Source organism: Platalea leucorodia (genome assembly GCF_965183815.1).
Source record: "Platalea leucorodia genome assembly, chromosome: 4".
Lineage (NCBI taxonomy): Eukaryota > Metazoa > Chordata > Aves > Pelecaniformes > Threskiornithidae > Platalea > Platalea leucorodia.
Window position 1 is genome coordinate 15,962,301 of NC_138826.1, and position 21,764 is coordinate 15,984,064.

The 21,764-nt window shown below is 41.7% G+C and overlaps 1 protein-coding gene across 16 annotated transcripts in view; it reads left to right on the forward strand.

Moving 5' to 3' along the window:
* The window catches only part of BTRC (beta-transducin repeat containing E3 ubiquitin protein ligase), a 118,363-nt gene that overhangs the window by 45,691 nt on the left and 50,908 nt on the right, over positions 1–21,764 (forward strand). For 8 of the 16 annotated variants that reach the window (XM_082309074.1, XM_082309065.1, XM_082309078.1 and 5 more), the window contains 2 exons: positions 3,393–3,470; positions 16,060–16,149. The exons of 1 other annotated variant lie outside the window; for it this stretch is intronic. In XM_082309074.1, coding sequence (XP_082165200.1) covers positions 3,393–3,470; positions 16,060–16,149 — 168 coding nt within the window. Of the gene's footprint in view, positions 1–430; positions 700–3,392; positions 3,471–16,059; positions 16,150–21,764 lie in introns of all 16 variants that reach the window. 7 more of the 16 variants (XM_082309077.1, XM_082309068.1, XM_082309071.1 and 4 more) reach the window with 3 other exon arrangements.

The following is a 21,764-nucleotide window of genomic DNA, read 5'->3' on the forward strand; positions in this document are numbered from 1 at the left end:
TCCCAACGCTTCCGCTGACATTGTGTGACCTTGGGCAAATAAATTTATTTTACCTGTCTGTGGAAAGGGGGGGAGTATTTATCTCACCAAGACTGATCAATTTGTGCTTTGGAGACTTCAGCACTTCTCATCTTATCTTGCTTGTACTTATTCAAAAGCAGAGACCCCTGCATGCAAGTGCAAACACTTCTGGCCAGTCTGGCTTTAGACTATGAAGGAAGGCTTGCCTGCGGGATTTAAACATTTTCCCTGGTGGAAGAGAGTTGGTATGGCTTTTCAGCTTTCTGTATGCGCTGGGTTTTTGCACTTCTTTCACTCTAACAAATTCCATCGTTCCTCTACTACGTATCAAGTACAGTCACTGCAGATCTTTAATATTCCCAGCGAGTACACCCCACTTACCGTCTGGATACCAAATGCTTCTTTCCAGGTCTGTGCCCGAGACGTGCGTTTCAGTAACCACGAGAGGGTGCTCAGAGCGGTTCCTCCCTTTGTCTGCCTCTCTTGCGGCCGAGAGCATCACTGAAGTCCTGCTGAAGCAAACCTTATTCTGACCTCACACGTGTTTATCCCTCCTCCCACCTTGTTCAGCAAGGAGAAATATATAGACGTACCGTTTCAGTCGATTACGTTATGCTCTTCCCATGGCCACGGCTAAGTGTTGCCCTATCAAGTGAAATTCACTTCCACGCAGCTACGGTTAGTCCTGAAATATGCAGGGTCTTGTACCTGCACCTGGATTGATGGGTTTCCTATTCTTGAGAAATGAGCGGGAGTTATAAACATCTGTGCTTTTTCTTAAGTGTAATGCTTTTCAGTCATTCTGTCTTCACCAAGCGTAACTTACTTGTCGACAAAAGTGCATGAGCAGCGCTCCTCTTTAATAGTCTGCTATCGGAGCTGCTGTGTTGGTGCTGTAGAATGGTGAGACGCCAAGCTGTGAACCACCATATGCACTTGGCAGTCTTTGTCTGGTCTTTGTTCAGCCAACCTCTTAGCCTTGCCACCTATAAAGATAATGAATGCAAAATGGTCCTCTGCTTGCTCTTAAAATTAGATGCTCAGCTTAAAGAAAAAAGTAGATAACTTGATGCTTTGTGGTAACTAGAAATTTCAAAATAAGGGCTGACGGTTCACCAGCAGCACTGATTTTCTGGCTTTTTTATGCTTTTTGAGGGAGGATCCTTAATGGCTTTGAAAGAAGAATGCAAGATTTCACTGTTGTAGAAAGATTATGTGGAAGGGGAAATCGTTTTGGCGCTTATTGTAGGGAAGGGGGTGGATGTTGAAAAAGCATCCAGAAATAGTAAACAACCCCCTCACCCCCCAACAAAATGCATTTTCTGGAAATGTATAGTAACTCACCTCAGATTCTTATGTTTCTTGCACTTGGTCTTTTTCTTCAAAGTGCAAAAATTAGAATCCTTACTGGAGTTAACCACTTACTAAACTGTATTTCATGAGCAGAAAAGAGCAGCTTTAATGTCTGACCTTCCTTTTTGGAGATATGTGATTCTAGGTTGTATGTTTTTTACGATCAAGTCCTTTCTAAGCTGGATTTAATGTGATAACTTGGTCCTGGCTGAGACCTCATATGAAAACTTTTAAAAGCTGGCCTCTTACAGCGATTTATCAGGCCTGTTTAGGATTGATTTCCATTATAAAACCCTGGTTACAGCATCCCAGATGTCATGGTGCCTTGCGGGTTCTATATCTTGTTTAAAAAAAACCCCAAACCTCAAAAATCACCGGTTGGTCTGCAAGCCTTGATTTACACAGAATCCTCCCGGCCAATTTATGACATCCCAAGTGGGATCTTTTGGTTGGGTTTTTTTTTCCCTTATCTGCCATTTCTCAGCAAACAGCTTCTACCCTTGCCCTGGCTGTACCTTTCCTTCCCCTTCACCAGACCAGCAAACCTGAGCTGCCTAGACGGTGCCTGATCACGCAGCACTGCAGTGGGCACACGAGCACACTGCTCTTCTGATGGCTTCCCGCAGTCTGCTTGCTTTCTGCTAGCCCTGCTCTGCCACGCTGGCTGTTCGCAGGGCCCAGCTCCTCCTTTGCCAACAGATGCCACTTCTGTCTCCTGAGGTGTTGGGCTGGAAGCTGGCTCTGCGAGAAGCCGGGCAGAGCCGTGCTCAGCAAAGGACAGGTTATTTGGGGGACAAGGGGGGAAAGGTACAAAATGCAAACTTCTGCCTTAATATACACGCTCCTGAGCTTGTCTGCAAGTAACTAGAAAACCACCCTTTTCCTGGCAGAGCTCTCCCTAAGCAGTTTTTCTGTATCTCTTTAAAACCTGTTTAGTTGCTCACTACTGAATGCCTGGGAATGTAGCCTAAGGCTATGAATACTGTGGTGATCAAACTGATTTTAGATGTGTGTGTGGGATTCCCCCAAAGCTGGCTGTCATTACTCTGTCAGCGCGGTGGCTGAACCCGTGCAAAGGAACGCTGTCTTCCAGAGTAGCTGACTTTGGCAGCGAGGACAGGATTCCCCCCACGTACCCAGCAGTTTTTAACCAAATGTTTCTACAGACTGTGCATGTCCTGAGATAAACTATAGCCTGTCTTTACTCTAAAGCAAGTAATAACTGGTTTTAATCATGAGGTTAACAGGACAAAAGTCTCCTGGTGGTCTTTCTTACTCATGCTGGAAAAGCCCTTGTATTTCTTCTTGCCCACCATCTCTTGTGTTACGGATGCTCTTCTTTTGGAGGTGGCAGCTTAAGTTTTGGAGCATCAGTTTTTCTAGAAATTGTACATGTGTGTAGAGTTGGGGCAGGAGTGAAAAACATAGCCATGATACCGTATGCTACCTGCACAATTTTTTTTCTTTTCTTTCTTTCCTTTTTTTTTTTTTTTTTTTGTCAGGACCTCCTGACAACCTCTCTCACCAGAATTTAGCTCTATCATAATTTCTCTATGATTTTTGGCAGCCAAGCAGACCCAGTGCAATTAATAATTGTTAGGCAGATTAAAAGCATAGGGGCACAGAGAGCAACAGTTGCACCCATTAACAACCTTCTGTTTTCAACAGGTTCCACTGTTTTAAATAGTTATTCTGGGGTGTTCAGGAGCACTGGTGTTGCCATGCTGATCCAACCACCGTTTCAGCTTTTCCAAGTGGCCATCGTTGGTAGTTTCAGAATAAAACCCCAAAGTACAGGCTTCTTCAACAGATACCCGCACAGTGGTGCGTTGTTGTGTTGAGGAGGAGAAATTCTTTCTCTGCCATAACAAGCTGTTTGGCTTAAAAGTACAAGTTAGCCTCTGGTATGTGTATGCGTAAAATACTACAGCCTGTGTAGTACAAATACTCTGTTTCTTTTCTCCTCACAGAGTAATATTAGGGATAAGAACTGAATTAAAGCTTACTTTCTTTCACAGAATTCCTCTGAGAGAGAAGACTGTAATAATGATGAGCCCCCTAGGAAGATCATTCCCGAGAAGAATTCACTTAGACAGGTATGTGATCAGTCTCTTTAAAAATGCAATAACACTTTCTAGCTATTTGAATCCTTAAATGCTTCTGGAAGCTGAATTCTGACTTGTGCTCATGGAAATCCTTTCTTTTCTCCTTTGAAGTCTGAATGAGTCACATTGTACCCAGGAAAATCAGACACATAGATTTAGCTTTCAGGAGAGTCTGATGACTCTTTCTAAAGAAATCTAGACTGCTACATAGTGTAGTCAGCTGTGACTCTCTAGTTTTACTTTTCTCCATTTGGTGTTCATCAAGACCTCTTCAGCCCTGTCTTCTGTAATTGTTCCTGTCTCGTTTGTAGTGTATTTTGCCTTGCTTTAGATGATCATGCGTTCAAGAATCTCAAAGTGTTCTAGAACAATTAAGCTTTTCATTACCCTTGAAGGTAAATTTTCTTGGAGGTGATGTCCAGGTTAATAACCTGAAAAATGATCTGCTTTTGTTTTTTCAACACCTATATAAATTACTAACGGGTAGAAAGGAGAAAGGGTGGGCTGATAAAACATAATCTCTTTGCCTTTTATATATAGTAAAGCAAACTACTTACCAGTTCAAAAGAATCACTTTTTAAATACCCATGGTCAACAAAGGGGGCCCAGCTTGTGATTTCTGGGGGATTTAAGTTGGATTTAGTGATTTCGGATCCTGCTTTACATAGCACCTTGCTCTTTCTTCCCACTGCAACCTTCAGGTGGCAGAAGCAAAAATATGTCCATGCCTCAGCTGCCCAAGTTTGCTGCCTGGTGTATCAGAGTAAAACCATTAATGAAGGTGACTTAAGTGAATACCCCAGGCCACACATTGCAGCAGCTGAGGAACTGGCACTTTTCCTTCTGCATCTCAGCTACAGGAGCAGCAGTCTCAGACAGAGGAATAGGGCGGTAATAACACTGCCCCACTGCTGCTATTTCCAAGAGGAATTGTGGGTCAAAACCATGGTAAAGAAAGGAATACCTTTTTGATATAGCGTGTTTGTGCTCAAAGTTAGTTTTGTGAGGTGTGGTGGGGTGGTTTTGTTTTGTTTTGTTTTGTTTTGTTTTAAATAGAGTATTGTGTTAGGAGTGCTTGATTTTGTGGGAGTGTCACGTGAAGGACTGCCTGTGGCTAAGGCAGGTCCTTCTAACAGACGTAGTCCATGTAAGTCTTTTAGACAAGAGGCAATATGCTATGATAATGAGTTAGGTCCCAGATATTGTTCAGAAAATTACCTTGTAGAATTGATTAAATATGTTACACCAAACTTAAAATGTTTCTGGCATTCAGCAACAAACAAGAGCTAGAGGAAAAGGGCAAAGCTACCAGGTTCCTACTGTGTATCCCCAAGATAGCCAACAAGGTGCCCAGCACACCAGAAAACTGGCTTTTTCCTCTTAGATTTGTTTATTGATGGCAAGCCTTCAGGTTCAACAAGAAAAGGCATCTGTCTCTTCTCCAAGAAAAAGTTAATAGTAAGAGATGTTAAGTCCAAAGGAGCACAAGTTACCTGTGTTGTGTGCCTTCACATCGCGCTGAGTCCTTCCTCATGGCTGTTGGTTAAGGAGGATACAAATACTCACGAGTAGTATTATACAGATCAAGAAGGTATGGTTTCTTGAGTTGCATTTCCTTTCCATTATATTTCAATCTGCAGAAGTATTCTCAGTGTCCGTGGAAAACTCTTTCCCACAGACCCACAATTCATTGTAACCAAGGTGTCTAGATATCAAGAATACACCTGAAAAACCACTTTTACTGTCCAAATATTTCATATCGGAAGTAATTCACATGGACGTTGTTTATGACAAAGATGGTTAGCTGTGTTTCAGGGTATTGTTGAGATGTTGTATCAGTCTCCATCTTTGTGCCCAGTCTTTACAGTGACAGATGCAGGACGAAATCCTTGGGTCTTCTGATTGCTATCTGGAGCCTTTTGTGTTGAGAACAGTGTTTGTGGGCAAGTTCAAGCTGTAGTCTTAAGGCAAGTGCCCTCTTGTCTAGATCATAGGAGGTGGTTGACCACAATTTTTAGCCTGTGGTAGAAGGAATTCTGGTTCTTTATGTAGGCATAAATAGAAGCCATCAGTGCATTTTGGAAACTCAGATTGCTCCTGTATTAGTGATGGACAAGAAGCAGTGGGGAGTTTTCCAACTCTAGGTGCAGGAAACAGACACATACGCAGCCATGTGCTTTCTTCTGTCCTAATCAATGAGTAGAGTGAAACTTACTGGAAAGAGCTGCATCTCCTCCAGGAAGGTGTGCAAAGCGGCTACCCTGTCTTACATCTATCCATACTTTGTAAACCAAAAAACATCTGACCTGCAAATGCTGTCAAAGCAGTAATACACAAAAAGTGCTGAATTCTGTACTAGTACCTTAGCGGAAAGATGCTAACTTGGTAAATATTGAGTGTACAGTTTCATATTTTCTGTCCCTCCCTTAAGACAGTGCTGTTAAAATTTCATTATTGGGAAACATGGACCTACATGCACAGAAGAATTGAATGTGTGAATGTGGGGAGAGGAGAAGTCTGTTTACTTAAATGGTCTTTCCAATGAAACTTGCCACATGTTTAGTACTTTTTGACTGGTTTTAGAAAATGAATAAGATGCATCAGACCACTTCAGGGGAAGTATGATGTCTCGACATGTTGAGCTGCTAACAAGTTTAAGTAAAGGTACATTACCTTTTCTTGCCTTGTTTGCTGTGCTGGTGTGCAGCCTTAGCCATAAATGTTTTCTCAGGTGGGTTTGTGGAACAGACATACCAGAAGATGGAGATAATAAGAAGGTGTAATGGTTATTTAAGCATCTGAAGTTGTAAGCAGGGGCTGAAGGCACCCATTGCTTAGTGCTATGGACCTCTTACTAGGAGAAATATCATTCTTCTCTTGATTAAAATGTTTTTTGGCGAAGGGTGTCTTCAGAAGTCTCAACAAGTGGAGCTGTGTCCTTGGCATGCTGGAAGTGGGAGGCATGGCCACTCTTAGGTGCCTGAGGGGCAGGAAGGCAGGAGAGACATAGAGATTAACACTGGGAAAGGAAACAGAAAAAGGCAATGAACTTGACGCTGTTGGCTGGAACTGTGAAAAGATCTAAGATCTATGCTATGACAGTAAGCATGCAAACATTCAGTTCTTGTTGAGTGCTTGATCTGACAAAACTAAATTTTGAAGGGGTAAACTGAAAATCATAGTATGAAAACAGACTTCAGAAAAAACAATGACAAGTGGCAAAAGTTTTTGGCAACTTTATTTAAGCTAACAAACGAATTTTCACACTGCAAAGTTATAAATTAATTTTAATAGGCTGATCCAGATGGTCCATTTGGAAAATGGATAGCTTGATCTGTTGAAAATTAAACTAAATTTATCTCTCTCATACTTCAAACTGAAGTAAGCGTGAGAAGAGTGCCCATTAAGTCCAGCTCATACAGATGGACCGGCAGGTCACACATGGGACTAATCTGATTCATTTTAAAAATAAATGCATGAGTTATTGAATCAGGTTCCTGTTTCAAGCCTGTGTGTGAGCGTGTGTGTGTGTGTGTGTGTGCCGCCCTTTCAAAGGGGCTCGCAAATGCTTCAGTGCCTTTTTAACCTGTGTGTTTCCATTTTAATTCAACTTTCTTGCCAAAAAACATAATTAGTTTTCAGTGCCTATCATTTAGCGTTAGACCCAAACACTAGATTGATTAGGTCAGGCATTTGTTATTTTAAGGGCTATGTCTCCATTCTTCATTTATGAAGAACATGAGCTCAATAGTCTTGGGGAGAGAGCCGGCCTTTAGAAACTGGGAAGGGGAAGCTCTCTGGGGGCCCCTCCAGCCTTTTAGCTTCTGGGTGTTTTTAACAGAGCCATGAATGCAGATTTGTAAATTTATTGCAGTGCCATCTGTTTTTTTTGCAGGAACCGTATTATTGTTGGCTCGTATCTGTCTATTGTGGTGGTCACTCCCCGGGAGCTTGCCCTCATAGTCCTAAGGAAAGTGATGAATAGTGGGGGTCAGCATGAATAGGTCACAGGGCAGCTGTCCGGGGCTGCCCTGAACTTGATTACCCCGCTGGTTTTTAAAGAAGACGGGCACAATGCAGGTTGTTTAAAATCCTCCCTCCCTTCTCTTCGGTGGAGCAATAATGAAGTGCCTTTTGCTGCTGTGGTTTGTCTGTGGGCGAAGGTGCCTTGTGGGGAAATGCTGGCAGCAGCGAGGCTGCCGCACCATACCTCCTGCAAACCTCACGCTGGACACTGCTGTCTTTCTGTAAGCTTCCAGATGGAAGTCCGGGGGAAAAAATCCCTGTCTGTTACCCCATTCAAACAGGCCCCTTAGCATTTTCAAGAATTTTTCCTCTTACCATTTTGGCACGGAATATTATCTCAATTCACTCTTATGGATTTGAGACCATTTTGTAAAATTACACGTAGCACCTAAAACATGCTCTAGGCGCTATTTCAAAGTTAAAATAGGCACAATCTGATCTTAAGAGTTTAAAGCCAATACACAAGCAAACCGTAAGAAGCAGAAAGCGGTTAAAGAAGGTAGAGCAAAGGAAAGACAAAAAGTGACAACCGTCAACCGTTTACTTCCAGCTGGTAGCCTCATCCCGCTGCTGAGGGCTCCTCTCCAGGTGTATTTCTCCTCCTCAAAAGTATTTCTGCTGTGTAAAGTTGAAGCCTTCTTTTCGACTGGTGGGGAAGGTTACACGGTGGGGAGGGAGCGAGGGTGCTTCAGCTCCTTCCTTCCTATTTTCTCCTCCCTCCGGGGAAGATGCTGCAGTTGAAATTTGGCTTCTGGTGGAGAGCTGGCCGAGGCAGGACGTACCTGATCTGTAAAGTTATCCTGGTTACCTCCTCTTTTACACTATTAACGCTTGCTAGTAAGGAGTTGCTGACTGAAAAGCCTCCTGAAATTGCTAGAAGTACATCCTTAGTCTAACTTTTAAGATTATTCTTTCTGTTTAATTTTTTTTTCTTTATTCTCAAACAACAACAAAAAAATTATTTCCATTCCTCTGTGACCCTTAATGCATGTCAAAAAACTAGCCAAGGCGGGTTGTGCTGGAGTCTAAGTTACAATGGGAATGCTGCCTTGTGGCAGAAAGGCCACTGGGCTCTTTCAGCATTAGTGCTAATAGGAATCTGTCACCCCGCTGCATTTCTGCATTCCTCTGTAATTGAGTAAATTGCAAGTGTTGTCTGCTCCCCCCCCTGCCCTTTGTGTCCATGTCCACTTACCATCCGAAGAACGTGGGCAGTGATAAATAAAGCACTGAACAGGGCTCTCAGCTCTTTGAAAGCAGCGTGTTGCCAGCCCCCTAGTTATATTTCTTTAAGTGTTTATGTTTTTCTGTATTCTTTCTCTTGTGTGGCTGGAACCCTGGGGATCCAAAGCCATGAGAGAGGCCAAGAAGCTAACAAAGTAGCTGTCCCCTTGTTAGCTTGTTCCTTTCTTCTTTAAAAAACAAGATGAAAACCATCTGGCTCAGGGCATTACATTTTCCTCCCCCATGCACCTCTATAGATGAAGAGTTTCACCTGCAGTGAGGGTTTACATTGATTAGGGAGGGAGCAGTAATTCAAGCCTCCATCCACTTCAGTGGTACTTTGCAGTCTTTAAAGGTGCTGACCCATTGAGTTAAACTGTCAAGGGAGGATAAAAAAAGATCTTCATCCCGGGAGGTAACAGCTGCCAGGTTTTCAACACCTTGCACGCTGCTGGAAAAATGTCACAAATTGTCAATGGAAAGAAAAATCACTTGGCTGCCATCTTCCCTTAATGATGTGCCCTATAAAATGAAAGATTTAAGGGTTTAAAAATCAGCAAGTAGCTGTCAGGAAAAAAAGATCCTGAGGGATTTTGAACAATGGGCCCAACAAGATGTATCCCGAAAGACTGCGAATAATGCATCCAAGTTGGAATAACCGGATCTGCTTGGGATGACCATGGTTATCTTTGCACAGTGGGACAAGAGGGAAGCGAAAGCAGCAGGAGCATAGAAGTCTAACATTACCATGCTTGTATTTAAAAAAAAAAAAGTCTGATTCATAAGCCAGTGAACTGAGAGAAGACATACTGTATTTCTGCTCTTTTGAGGACAATTTGTTTTCAAGCAGCTACCAGATGGCTAAATACCACGACATTTCCTTTTTCTTTTTTTTTTTTCTTCTTTTCTTTAACAAGAGATCTAGTTCTCCTTGCTCTTTGTTTTTGTTTGTTTTAATGCTTTGACATCGCTGAACAACCCCGTGGTGTTTGGGCATTGTGGCATACTCTGTTTTTGTCGTGTCGTCCCCCCCCCCCCTCCGTGCATTGATGGATGAGGAAAAAAGATCTTCAGCTTTACTGTAATTTCAGATAACAGGCAGATTGGAGTAAGGCTTTTTGTTCGTATTGTCTTGAGGTTTTTTGTTTTAGGGGCCTTTTTTTTTTTGCTGTTTGTTTGAGGTAAGTAATTTTAATTGTACTGAGTAATTAGAAGGTACACACAGCCAAGGGAGCTTTGTTATGGTAATTGCTCAAAAAAACCCACTCCCCAACTACCATTGCCATGTGTTGAGACACGTCTTCCCTCTAGTGGCAATATTAAGGACTCTGGCTTTCACAGTCGGCAAGGTGTAATTGCAATATGACAAACCGTGCTTTAGGGAAAATCCTGTAATGATCTGGTTTTTTGTTTGGCTAGTCTTTATTTTGTCTTACGACTTTCCGTGGAGACTGCCCTTCCCAAGGCTGGGCTAGGGATAACAAAAATTTCATCTTAAGAAAATAATCGCGGGAATCCTGGGTAACGTCTTACAGCTTGACTTAATTCTACTCTTCTTTTTAATTACCTGTTTATAAAAACGTTTTTAAATTTGTTGAGATTACTTAATTCTTTCAGAAGCAGCACCTCATTTGAAATAAATAAATAAATTGCATTTATTTTAAGTAGTCCATGTGAAAGACCTTTAAAGGGTAATTAATGCAAGTCTCGTAAGACTCTAAGTAAGATGAAAGCGATCTTCCCAAATCTGCTGGAGTGATTTGTTTATATAACTTTGCACTTCTGCTGAATTCTTCTGAGTCTAATAACTTTTTTTCTAACCGTTTGGCAATTTGTGCTTAGCTACAAAAGCCCTTGTTCAAAAAGAACAGTTTAATAATCTTTTCCCTGAAAATGACTTGAAGGGAGGGTATGGGTTTTGTCTTTTTGCTGTGTTTTTATTAGTGTTATCTTTCTCTGATAAATCATGTAATTATTAACTATTGGGGGGGAAATCTTATTGAACTCCTGGGTTGCAGCTTCTATTAAAAAGTGGAGTTTTGTTCAGGGACTGGGGATTCTCGGAATAAATGGCCAAAGCGATGGATTTCAGTTGGCGGAAAAGCCGCACACACACACGCACATGCACACACGAGCTCTGCCTGGGGTTCGAGGCTTCAGGTTGACATTCGCTGTTTGTCCAGAGCAACGCGGACAAGAGCAGAAATGTTTATGTGTTTATGTCAAAGAGCAGGATCATACTTTCTTTAAAAAGAAAAATGTAACCAAAGACACTTATGGAATGAGATCAGATGCAGCTCTATCTTTAGTGAACCATAGTCTAGCGTCTCTGTGGCATTTTAAGCCTTTGGCTGAGAGTGAATACAGCTTTGTGGTTCCCCTGCTTCTGACATGATTTGGTGCTGCCATATATTTGTAGGGTTTTTTTTTCATTAGAGCTTCTTTTGCTATAGGGCTGCTTAACACTGTTCTCAAACGGCTTTTGCAAGGTTAAAGGAATGCAGCTTGGTAACAAGTTTGTGTCATTTTAAATATATACCTCCCAGTAAATAAGGAGGAGCCTTGCAATCAATCCCTTTTAGTGTGTTATATGTTTCACCTGACAACTAAGCCCTCTATTGATTAACCATTACTTTGTTAGATAATCTCGTGTCATTGAAGCCACTGTAAAAATTAAACTCTTTAAAATGTTTTACCCTAGCAGCGGTGCGAAAATTGAAAACTTGTTCAGAATTACAGCCAGCTTCCACAAAGAGGGTAGTTTTCAACAAACTGGTTTATGTTTGCATGCTTTATATGCAATATAAAAACATATTAAAGCACTCCAACGCAAAGCTATCTGCCTGTGGCGTTGAACCAGGCTACCATTTCAGACTGCTTTTCCTTGGCAAAGAAGCCTCTTATCTTGATGAAAGGTGAGGAGAAACTTGAACAGTTTTGGTGCAAATTAGATAAGATTCGTAAAAGGGTCAAGCTTTAAAGGTGAGCTTGAGAAATTTGCTTTTCTGAGGCTTGGTTCTGATTTTCTTGGTTTTCTTCCAGGTTAGTTAATGTTCCCATAGGCATCAGAATGAACGAAAGGCGGTACTCTGATGTTGCAGTGTAGCATGAGACACCATCACGTTTCACCTAAAACGTAGGGCTCTGCATTATTCCTTGATGATATGACATTCATTCTACTTTCAGTTAGGTCTATTCACTAGTAACTCTTACCGTACGAACATAAATATAACAATACCAGATGAAATCAAATCTCCATGTCCAGCAGTAATCTTGTGTCTCCCAATAGCCAGTAACTGCTGCCTACAGGGGAACGTTAGAAGGGGGCAGCCATATCGTTACTACCTTCACAATATATTCTCCCAGCTTCTCATGACTTCACTTCAGGAGCCAGATGCAGCTTTTTTGCAACATTATTGATACGTTTCCATTGAGACCTATTAAGTAGTGACATTACCTCTTTTTTCCCCTGGACTTTTAAGGGAGAAGTAGGCTTTCGTCTGCATTTTTGCTTGAAACCTTTTTAAACGTATTGTAGAACATGCACACGAATCTTCTTTACCCTTTTTATTCATCCCACAAGGCTGATAATGCATTCTTCTGTCAGAATGTGAAAATAAGAACAGAAGAACTTTGTAACTTTGCAAACATAATAATGGATGTTGAACTGAAGATCACTGTATGTTTTATTCTCAAATCTCCATCCTGATGGGTTGCATCCATTATACATACTCCTTTTAATTTTCTTTTTTTCCCCACTACTTCTATTGAGAAACAAAGAGCTGCTGAAGGACTAAATGGTCGTCAGGTAATTTGGCACTTACATACGTCTTTATGTAATAAAGTTACTGTGTAAAAGTTGATTCTCACAGTAAAAGCATGTTCTTGTCTCCTTTCTGTGGCTGAAGAGGTTGGGAAGGAGGGATTTAAGTACCGTTGGCATGTTGTGAAAGGGCAGGGAGGTACTGAGAGCATGGGAGTGCCCAGGTCAGTCGGACCCAGCGTCCACTCCTCCGGTGCCGACTCCAGCACTGTCAGTGGAAGATGCCGTTGAATGAGAGCAAACGGGTCTGGCCGCTGTCTGCGCTCCCTTCCCCTCCTGCCACTGCGGCATCTACTGCTGCTGCACTAGGGACGTCCAGGGGATGTCTCTGCCGAGTACTCTATGGACCTGCTGTCCATGAGTTGGTTTAACCCCTTTTTCCGCTTGCTGATGTTGTTTCTCTCCATGGTGGCCTGGGACAGCAAGCTCCAGAAGTTCACTGCCTGCTGTGTGAAGAAGTGTTTCATTTTATCTGCTTTAAATTTACACTATGCTAGTTCCATCAAGTGTCACTAGTCCTGGTGTTGTGGGATTTGATGAACAAGTTAGACTGGCAGTTCAGTTGGTGCTGTTCACACTAAGATGTTCGGTGTGGATGAAAATAATAAAAATTAAGCAATACATTGGAATAATTACTTGTATCTACGTTCTGCCACACACACAACTTTTGAATAGTGGCGTAGTGAGCCTCCTTCCTTCTCAGAAAGTTCTAGGGCTTTTAGATTTAGCATTTAGTGTTTCACATTGTGTGTTTGGATTGTCTGGTCTTTCCCATTTGTAAACGTAAGAGAAAGCCTGTTGTAAGCCTGGCTTTTAAAAAACTGGCTTGCTACCAAGGTTTGTGCATACCTGTCTTGGGAGGGAAAAGACTGACAAGATCTGAGTTCGGTTCATGGTTCAGTTCATGGAGCCACAGGCTTCCCTGTTGCTTTCAGTAAATGTTTTTGTGGCTGAGCTTTTCATCTGCAAAGTGGAGTTAGTAGCTTTCTTCAAGTCAGGGCTCCTCGTAAAATTTATAGTATGTAGCAGAGAAGTTGTGCAGAAATACTGCTACTGGAATTTTAAGAATTAAATTGCAAATGAAAGAAGTAACAGATTTATGATAAATGGGTTAAATTACACAAATGTAAATAATGACCAAAGAATCTTGTGAACTCTTAATGTTTTTTCACCTTCAGAATCTGGTTGAATTTAACACGATGCTTATAAAATGAGGTTTGCATGATATTGTCTGAACGTCAGTGCAAAGCAGATGGTGTCAACTTTCTGTCCACCAGTTAGGCCACTGCACCTACGCCACGATATATAATAGTTTATGCCATTCTGATCTTTCTTCTGAGGAGAAAGTGGTGTGCATACCAGAGTGATGGTTTTATGATGTTGGCAAATATTTGCAAGAGGCTAAGTCGAGTCCATTAGACTTCTGTTTACTTGTGGCCTAATCCCAGTTTGAATCTGAAACCTCCCCTGCTGAAAGATGCTCCCTGTTCATCTGCATGGCACTTTGAAAGGATTCGTGTGTTTGAATTTTTCAGTTTCTCCTTCTGGATCCAGAGTCAGAAATTGCTAGCTGACTGCTAGTCGCAGCAGATATCGATGTTATAACTTGTAAGGAGATCTGCTGGAGCCAGGATATTCTGCATTCCTGTCTGTCACTGGTTGTTTTCTGGTTGGAGAGCTCACTGAGAAATAAAACATGAACCGCTAAAGCAGTGGAGAAGATAGGGCTTCTGTGCTCCTTTTTGTTTCTGTTTCATGATGGAGTTTAAAGGGGGTCTGTAAAGAAGTGAGGTGGAAAGGACTGTGATTTCCTGAATTCCCACAAGAGTGTCTGTACTCTGGTGGACCAGTACAGATCCCCCTGAGCCAGTATACTGGTTTCCCATGGTGGGCAGTAGGGAGTGTTTAATGAGGATCGTAAGAACTGTGGTGAATAATGTTATAAACTCATTGTGAACACTCAGCTCCCATCCGTTGGTGCTTACTGTCCTCCTGAGCTGGAAACTGTTAGGAACACGGGGTTTGTGGATGTATCTCCCGTCGCTCAGCGTAACCCCCTTTTAATCTCTTTGCATTCTTGCAGTGCGTTCCTCTGCTGGTTTGTGTGTTGCTGCTGCCTGCATCTGGCGCGGAGTCAGGCCGGTGGCAGAGGGGCAGAAAGGGGCGATCGTTTGTTTGGGGCTTTGTGCTGAGGGAATCTGGCTCTGATGCCGTAGCTTTGGAGCAGAGCAGAGGTTTAGGAGCCCTTAGCATGCCAGTGTTGCCCGCAGGTTTTGTAACCTATGGCAGGTTTGGGGTTGAATTAGTTTCAAACCAAACAAATAGAAATCCGTAGCAAGCCCCGAAAGAAGGATCTTCAGAGATTGCCATCGAATATTACAGGGAGAGAACTGACAGGCAGTTCACTACAAATCTTTGTGCGTCCTCCCCTTAAGGCAATCTTAAAAATATCATGAATGTTAGTATGTTTTACTTGGTGCTCTTGGAAATGTCTTTGTAGCAAGTTTAATTTCATTCTCTTTCAACATGCTTCTTGTGTTTTCCCCACATAACTATTTGAGGTAGCAACATCTTCTCTGTGGTCCACTTAACTACTCTTGCAACACAGCAAGTTTGTGCTTGCTTTTGGGCTGCCACTTTTGCTTGGGAGCAGTTTTCTGTAAATGGCAACAGGCACTGGGGTTTTAATCCAATACTGGAGCTCTTAGGTGCTATTGTACTCTCCCCCCTACTAGAAAATGTGAGCTTAATCAAGTAGTAATTAAAAAGGTGTTGAAAGTTGGGGGGGGGGGGGGAACTCCTGAGTTCTTCGGGCATTTTAGTTTAAATAGCCAAATCAACCAAAGTATAATTTTAAGCACACTTTCTAAGTTCTGTTCATACGCTGCCCTTAAAAAAGGGAGAGACTATGAGTAATGTGCTCTGCAAAGACTCCAAGTCTGCAGCCTCAGCTGAGTGTCCCCTGGGCAGGACAGTGTATGAGTTAAAGAAAAAAGACATTCTACTTTAAAAGAAATAGCTTTCCAAAATTGGGAAGGTTAAATACCAGTGAGATGTGGTCTGCATTTTCTCCCTTCTGATTATAACCTTTGTACTGTCCCCATGTATTTTTACCTGATAAAGACAGGGGATGTTTATTAACATTTGACATACGCTTCGATAACTAGCATCTAGAAATCACCTTGTTTTAGTTGTTCAGTTATGCAGCATTTTGTGAAAGACCAAATGACTGAGATCAGATATTTTTTTCCTTTTTCAAAGGAAAAGAGGAGAAAAATCTTTTTTTTGCTTTGTATCTCAGAACTATAAAGTTGTACATAGCTTCTCAGAGGACATGCATGCCCTCAACATAGGCTTTTGCTGTAAACTAGTTTATTTTGGTTTGAAACGTTTACACCTTAGGAAAAAGGAAATGTAGTAGAGTTGTTGTGGGTTCCTGTGCCAAAAATGCGGTGCCTGAAAGAAAATCATGTTCTTCTATTCATAATGATTTTAATCTTTCTGCAGACCTACAACAGCTGTGCCAGACTGTGCTTAAACCAGGAAACAGTATGTCTAGGAAGCACTGCTATGAAGACTGAAAATTGTGTGGCCAAAGTAAGTAAGAGAACGGCTTTGGTTTTGAGGGTTTTTTAGCAGATTGTTCATTTTTAATCAAAGAAAAGTTCTTGTTAAAAATTGCAGTTAGAAAAAAATATTTAAACAGAAAGCAAGTATTTTGGATAGGCTTTTTTTGTCCTTCAGTGTAGTGTTTTCAGACTTGCTGGTTTTCTCTGTTGGAAACGATTACTTGAGTCCTGAGCTATCTAGGATTGAAGGGTTCATTCTGCTATACAAGTAATAGGCTTTTCCAGTGGGATGACCTATGCCTGCCACGTAATTAGCTGTGGCAACTTCAAGTGATGAATGTCCAGATATATGCTAAAAATACTGCCTAGGAGCTCTTTGTATCATGGTTCCCTTTCTTAGCTACCAGAGGGGAGATGCAAAAAGAAAGACCTTTCAATTAAAATACAGTCAATGCTGTATTTAAGGGAAAGGGAGGAGGGAGATATGGCAGTCAGGATGGTAAGAAAACCGTCAGAGAAAAGTCATTCCTTGAGAATTGTAGTAGATGTGATTGGAAAAGATGAGGTGCCATTAGAATTCTTTTCTTGAAAGTTGTCATAACTAGAGTAAAATAACATACATGTAGGGCTGTTTGTGAACAGAAAACATTTGAACCATGATGCAATATGTTAGAAGGACTGTGCGAAGGATGCGTTTAGCCTTGTGTAAGCTTCATATTTCCACTGAAAGGAAGTTTAGAATGGACATGGCAGGACAGATCAGTGCACGCAGCCATCTGTTACCGAAACCAGCTGGCATTTTGTTACTCCTCTGTCACCACAAACCTGACCACTCAAAAGCCTGTTTTGTCTTTCGGTTATTTATTCCTTGATCTTCTTGAAGTCCTTTTTTTTCATACTTTGAATGGTTGTTAAAGGTGCCTTGTCCCTTCGGGGCCCACTTTTGTATTGACCTTTAAGATAATTTCCCGGCTAAATCTTTGCTGGGATTTTGCTGGTGAAATTTGGATGTCCCATTACTTTTGTTTCCTGTCAGGGAACTGGCCATCATAAAAGTTTGTCGTTGTGCTTGCAGGTGGCTTAGCGCTCGTAAACTGTGCTTGACGTGCCAGGTTACCTTCCAGGGGAGAAGCACTTCAGAGAGAAGCTACCAGTCTTGGTACAAAGTGCTAATATTTAATACCGACACCTCCATTCTTAGCTTAAGACGATTGGTATCGCACACTGCTTCCTAAGGTGCTTTATGATACAAAGTAGGTGAAACTCTTTGAGCAAGGCACCAGAGCAGCTCTGTCTGAATTGTATTGGCGTACAGCATCATTCTGATGCCATGAAGCAGCTCGCAGCAAGCTAGCTAGAGTAAACCCGTTCAACCCCCTCTGCTTTATAGCATCTTGTTTGACCCGATCGTCTTACTAAGGAGCAAGGATGTGCAAGAACTACGCCTAATTTACGTGATGCCTCTTTTAACTGAAATGACATACCTTTAACATCGTAATGCCCCAAATAATAAATTCTCCTAAAACTCTGTTTCAGTGGGATCATGGTAAGAGGTGTGGGTAGGGCTCAAAGCAGGAACAGCAAGACTTTTTTCATGTTATTGAGGATGAATTTGAACTATCAGCCTGGAGATGAAAAAGCATCTGTTTTAAAGTATTGTGTCCCTATATGCTGTAGGACAATATATATGTATATATGCTGTATGACAATCTGCTGTCACATATATATGAAAAAACATGTATAGATGCATATATATATACACACACACATATATAATATATATATGAAAAAACATAAGGACTTTTCTGGGGAAATATTTCCCCTAGTACTAGCTTGCCCGGATATTGTACTCCTTTGCTTTGCCTTCCCAGCTGCAAACCAAAATGAAATAGGTTCTAAGAAAGCTTGTCTTTCAAATTCCAGAAGTATTGAAGCATTTATAAATCCAGTTAGCTAAATGCAGATGGCTCAGTGATGGCATAGGCAAATGGCACAACTGTTAAATGTTCCCTAGGTGAAGGGCTTAAATGGGATTTAAGGAGTTCAGAGGCCTTCTCCTAGCCTTATGCACATGGCGAGTTTTATCCTCCATGATTGATGTGTCTTACAGCCTTGGACTTTAAAATGTTTTGTCAAGGGGGTGAATACTGGGAAGTATAACTGTGCATTTCTTTATCTTACAGCACTTTTGGAAAAGGGGTTTAATTTTTTTTTTTAAACTGGTGTTGAAAGACAAAAAGGATTACTTTGGAAATCATGATTTACCTTTTCTGATTCTGCAGTGCAGTATCAGCCCTGACTGGGAGCCACAGTCAGCATTATCACATGCTTGTCAGAAGTGTCAGTCAGTCTGCAAGAGATGATGTTTTTTCCAAAAACAGAATTTCTGATTCTGCACCTACTTGCAAAAAAGAAAACTGTGCTCTGTTAAGACTGTATTAATGCCATTGGCTGATCATGTGCTTGATGTTCCTAAAGTTTGTTCAAAGAATGACATGCGGTTTCCCTTGAGGCCACACACATCAATATTGGGTTATCTTTTTTCAGACTGAAGCACTGTCCATCCATCAAGCTCTCTTGTGAAGGAATGCTTCTGTACAGGACAGTCAGGTGTAACTTACCAACCCAACAACTGGCATTCTTTCTAAAATGGAGGGAAAAGAAGTTCATAATAAACATATATGCGTTTTCAAGTACGGAGAGTAGCACAGGGCTGCTGTCTTTTTGACCACTCAAGGAAGTCTGTGTTTGTTAGGAAACCTTGTCTGCCCAGTCTTCTATACCACGTTATGCTGACTGTGCAGCTAGGTGCTCAGTGGCTTTTGCGAACCTATGGATTATCTAGTTTTATTCAGGAATTCTAAAATAAAACTAGAATATCACGTTCTGATGCAACTTTGTATTTTGTTTTTAGCTGCGCTTTTCTGGTATTTGTCCTCTGAAACTCCTTTGATGGGACTTGGGCATATTTGGGTAGAAGCAAGTAAGGAGCACTAGAAATTGTTTCAAGTGTGCTCTTGTTTTGACTGAAGAGGTGGGAACTTAAATTAAAAATTACATATTGTGATGCACAGATGTCACCTGTGTGATCTGTAACATCGGTTCTCTTCCATCCTCAGGAGTTTTTCCATTAATCTTTTGGCATCTTTTTGCCCATTGCATTTGAGTGATCAACAGGTCTGATATATATATTTGACCTAATGTCTTTAAAAAGGAAATGCAATCTCTAATTGTGTTTTTATAAATGTGTACACACGCACACGCGCACACACACAAAATCCTCCTGCTTGTCTCTGTAGGAACCAAAAAATGTCTGTGAGAGGATTTCTTTTTATGACGCTACTGGTGTGCAACCACAAGTGGACAGCTTTCTCAGGAACTGGTGCTAGGTGCTTAAATAAGGTAGAAATGTAGCATGAACCTGAGCTCCAAAGACAGGGTGTTTGGTTTTAATGAGGCTTATTGAAATCCGGCCAAATGAGCATCTGTTCCTATTGTTTGTTCCATATTTTGTAAGCCAGTATCTTCAGGCCAGATAATGGTGTTGGTGTGTGCTTCATCCTCAATTAGAGAGGGGCACAGTTAAAAATCCCCTGGCATCTGGTATGTCACTAGGATTCTTGTGATGCTCCTGGGTGTGCAAACAAGTTTCTCTTCTGTTCTGCATCCAGAACCACTTACTTTCTGTAGTGACCTTCACACTTTCTATTTGCTGTGCAGTGGGGGATGCTCTGATGTGCCTCCAGTCTCCTTGGCTGAGTCTTTGCTTGGATGGATTATATATATTCCTGTTTTCAGACAGAGGTCTTACCTTTTCATCGTTTCATAATGCGAGCTGTATTGGGTTTGAGTTTTGCTGTTCGCTTGGAGTCTGTTAGATTTTGCACTTCCCTGGATCATGGAGGTATCCTCCTGATTCAAAGCGCTCTTTTCTTTCCCAGCAAGAGACTGGGGTGCAGCTGACCTCACGGAGTTCCACAGTCAATACCCATTTCCCCTATTCATTAGATAGGTCTTTACTGTTTATTAACTCCTGCAGTCAGTTCCAGTTTGCCTGTATCTGCTGTATAAAGAAGTGTTCTCCGTTTCATTTTGCACATTGAATTCTTTCCTACGTGTGCCAGAGAGAGGCACCCTGTGGCATGCCTGCCAGAGACAGCACAAAGACACCTTCTAAATGGCATACAGCATCCCCAGGTTTCTCCTTAGCTCTGAACTCAGCGGCAGCTGGGAGAGGTTCTCTGCCTCTATCTTTATCTGAGATAAGTGAAATTGGAGGAAGAAAAATACAGTCAAGCACACTACCCTTGACAAATGAGACTTCTGTTTCAGGCCACTCCTTGCTACCCACATGTGATAACTGGTCCTGCTTTTTAAGGTCCAGGCCAACCAAGAGACTTCTCAGGGTCTTTTAAGCATGTTATGTCTTCTAGGGAATCTTTGATTGCTATTCATCATACTTTTAAATGTGCATGCTGCAGTGGTTCCAGTACTGAACTGGGAATCTAGAAAGGGTTCATACCCTTTATTTTTAGCAGTGTGATTTTATTCTCCGTGGCCATGATGGCTTTTCTTGGTCCACTTCAAAAAGGGAACTGAGTAATATTCTCCTTGCAGAAATGTTGTGAAATTTAACTGTAGGATGCTTTTTTGACCCTTGGATGAAAAGTCCTGCTTAAGCACGTAGGGATGTTCTGTCTGCTCGGCAAGCTGTTTGTTGTGTACAGGGGGACAGAGCTATGTTCTGCTCAATTCTGGAAACACAGAACAGGGCTTGGCACTTCAAGTATGCTATGTGAAATTTTCTTTCAAAGATGCATAGCATTATTTAGCTCTAGCTATGCATTTTACATTCAAGGATGATTCAGCTAAAGCAAGGAGTGGTGGAAGTAGCTGGTAATTGAAATCTACCTTCCTTTGTCAGTTCTTTCTGCATCGCTACTTCCGAATTTTTAGAATAAAAATAGTCTGCACAATAATAACGTTGAGCTCAGAATTTTTACATGAATTCAAAGGAGAAACCATGAGTACTCTTTAATAAACAAACATTTCGGGTTCCAGGCTGGATGTTCCAGTTGGCAGTAGGACAAATGGATCTGAAGAGTGTCCCTCTTGTACTCTCAACTCCCTTTATGTCACAGATTGATGGCTCCTCTTTCCTGAAAGTGTCCCTGCGTTTACTTTGCATGAACAACACAACCAACTCAGAGTTCTGCTGTGATACGCCACTGTGTCGGTATATCTTCAGATAATGCATAGTTTTCCAGTGCTTTTGAAGCCTTTCCAGTCCTTGAGATTGAAATTAGAGCAATTTAATCAAGAACAAATATTATTTGACTAGCTGCATTCAGTTTCTTGGTACTCCCTCCACTGTTTTAATGAGAAAGTATGTTCCTCCATACCTTAATTTTTAGTATTAAGCTTCTGTGTAATGATGCAGAGGGGCTGTCAGTGGACACGCTTCCAGCTCCCAACCCCTTGGTTGCAGTGTCCCTGTTTGTGGCTTGGATATACCTTTCTCTGGGATGACAGTTTTTGGGGCTGTTGCAAACTGGATGAAGGCTGCCTCAGCCACTGGCTAATAGAGATTTAAGCATGTCGTTTTACCCTTCTGTTGTAGGTATTCTCTCTGTAAAAAGAGGG